Consider the following 1,885-nt stretch of genomic DNA (forward strand, 5'->3'; position numbering starts at 1 on the left):
TGATCATGTTTATGGGATACAATATATGTGATCACCGCCGTCTCATACTTAACCACAACAGTTCAAGCTTGACATGTTATAATTAGCTTTGGTAAAATGATATGGAACACGTTAAGCGCAATACTGTTTCTATGAAAGAATCCCCAACCCGATGTGTCACGCCCAATTATGGTGGTAGGAAGTCAACATAGCATACGAAAGTTCAGAAAATAAAAAGTCAGAAACCACAACCAAACAATATGGCAATCAAGCCATTGATGACCCCAACAGTGTACAAACCTCACCTGCTAGTTTAACCACCACTATGTGCTTTTGTAGTATATTAGGAGCCAAACACTGACATATCTAATTCGATATCTAAATACATTGTCACAATGTACATTGTCAACGCTTGGTCACACTGCAAAAATCTCGGAGCGTGTAATTTATACAATTTATACAATGACACACTTTTCATACATCACATACGACACATGATATTATGCGACAAGATAATTCATATTAGGCAACAAAATGTGTATTAACATGTAAATATAAATCCAGTTTCTGATACAATAAATTCAGTATCGTCGGAACTGGGTATGTAAACAATACATATGACGTAAATATACACAATGTTCCTTGTCAGCATTACCTCGTTAAAACCATGTCGACCACCTACAACTGAAGCTCCCTTGCCTGGACTCAATCCCAGTTCAGCCAGCGCTGCTAGGAATCCATGTTGGAACTAGTTTCGTTCACGTGACTATTACAAGACTATCTACGTTACCATCTGAAAGCTGCAAGCGTATAAATTTCCATACATCTACAAAGTATACACCTAATTTCTGTTGAGCACACAATGACGTATCTTCAAAATTGGTCACTAGTTATAGGAAATCTATGCAATGGTTTGTCGCAAAATGGATCATAGTCAATCCATGCAGTATGACTACAGAAACTCCAAAGCAACACTAGGTACAATGTCGGTAACGGCACACACCGATACCACCTGGGCAGCTGCACCTACGCCAGTCAGCATGAAGCATTTTCTGAAGACAAGCATTCAGCACTGAATTTTGATCACCTTGGGTCTGGTAAGCTCTTCGCAGGGAACAAGGACTCGTAGGTGGGTGGTCCTGACCCTTCCTGGGTGGGTGGGGGTATACCTGCTGGGGATAGAGACCCGTATGGGGGAGGAGGGTGATCACACGAAAAAGGGGTGTGTCTCTCCGACGTTCTAAACGGTTGACACATGGCGTCTGCAGTCATATTACTCCTGTATAAGCTTTGTGAAGAGTAAGGGTACAAAGGGGAAGTTACGTCACTCCGATTGTTGCTAGGATACGACATGACAGATGGACTGTTTGTTGTGCTGGAGGGTGTTCGGCGCGCTGTTCGTGAAGTGTTGCGAGTACTCCTCGGCACATCGTCTTTTTCCGGGCATTTGTTATATCCACAGAATATAAACACTATAAATACTATAAATACGATTCCGATGACGAAAGCAACGATGATATTATTTGGAATGCTGTCACTTATATCCGATCTATAGTTGTTTGCATCTGAAATGAGAATGTACAATAATTATTATTTGTGACAGTTTAATTACTTGATATTTTGTGTTTTACGATCAGTTGCTTATATAGTCATTGTTGGGCTTTTAATTGTTTTGTACATTAAATGTACATCAGGATAGAGAAGATTTTTTGCAAATCTAAACGATACCTCAACCCTGAATGCAATTCAAATCACAAAAATATGTTACACAATTAACAATTGACTATGTTTACAAATCAACATATATACCTGCAGACCTATTACAAAAGTAGAAAATTTAGTGGCAGTACAATGGTAATGGCAGTATAAAGTTACTATACAATAGTAGTAGTAACTCCAATAAAGG

At 39.2% G+C, this 1,885-nt stretch overlaps 1 protein-coding gene across 1 annotated transcript in view; it reads right to left on the reverse strand.

Moving 5' to 3' along the window:
• Nucleotides 1-595: 595 nt before the first annotated feature.
• LOC124286286 (scavenger receptor class F member 2-like) overlaps nt 596-1,885 on the reverse strand; it is a 6,132-nt gene continuing 4,842 nt past the window's right edge. Inside the window, exon 4 of the mRNA XM_046722640.1 lies at nt 596-1,544. Coding sequence (XP_046578596.1) covers nt 1,063-1,544 — 482 coding nt within the window. The 3' untranslated portion in view covers nt 596-1,062. The remainder of the gene's footprint in view (nt 1,545-1,885) is intronic.

The sequence above is a fragment of the Haliotis rubra genome, unplaced genomic scaffold (genome assembly GCF_003918875.1).
Source record: "Haliotis rubra isolate DU_JTF1 unplaced genomic scaffold, ASM391887v1 Scf38, whole genome shotgun sequence".
NCBI classification, from domain to species: domain Eukaryota; kingdom Metazoa; phylum Mollusca; class Gastropoda; order Lepetellida; family Haliotidae; genus Haliotis; species Haliotis rubra.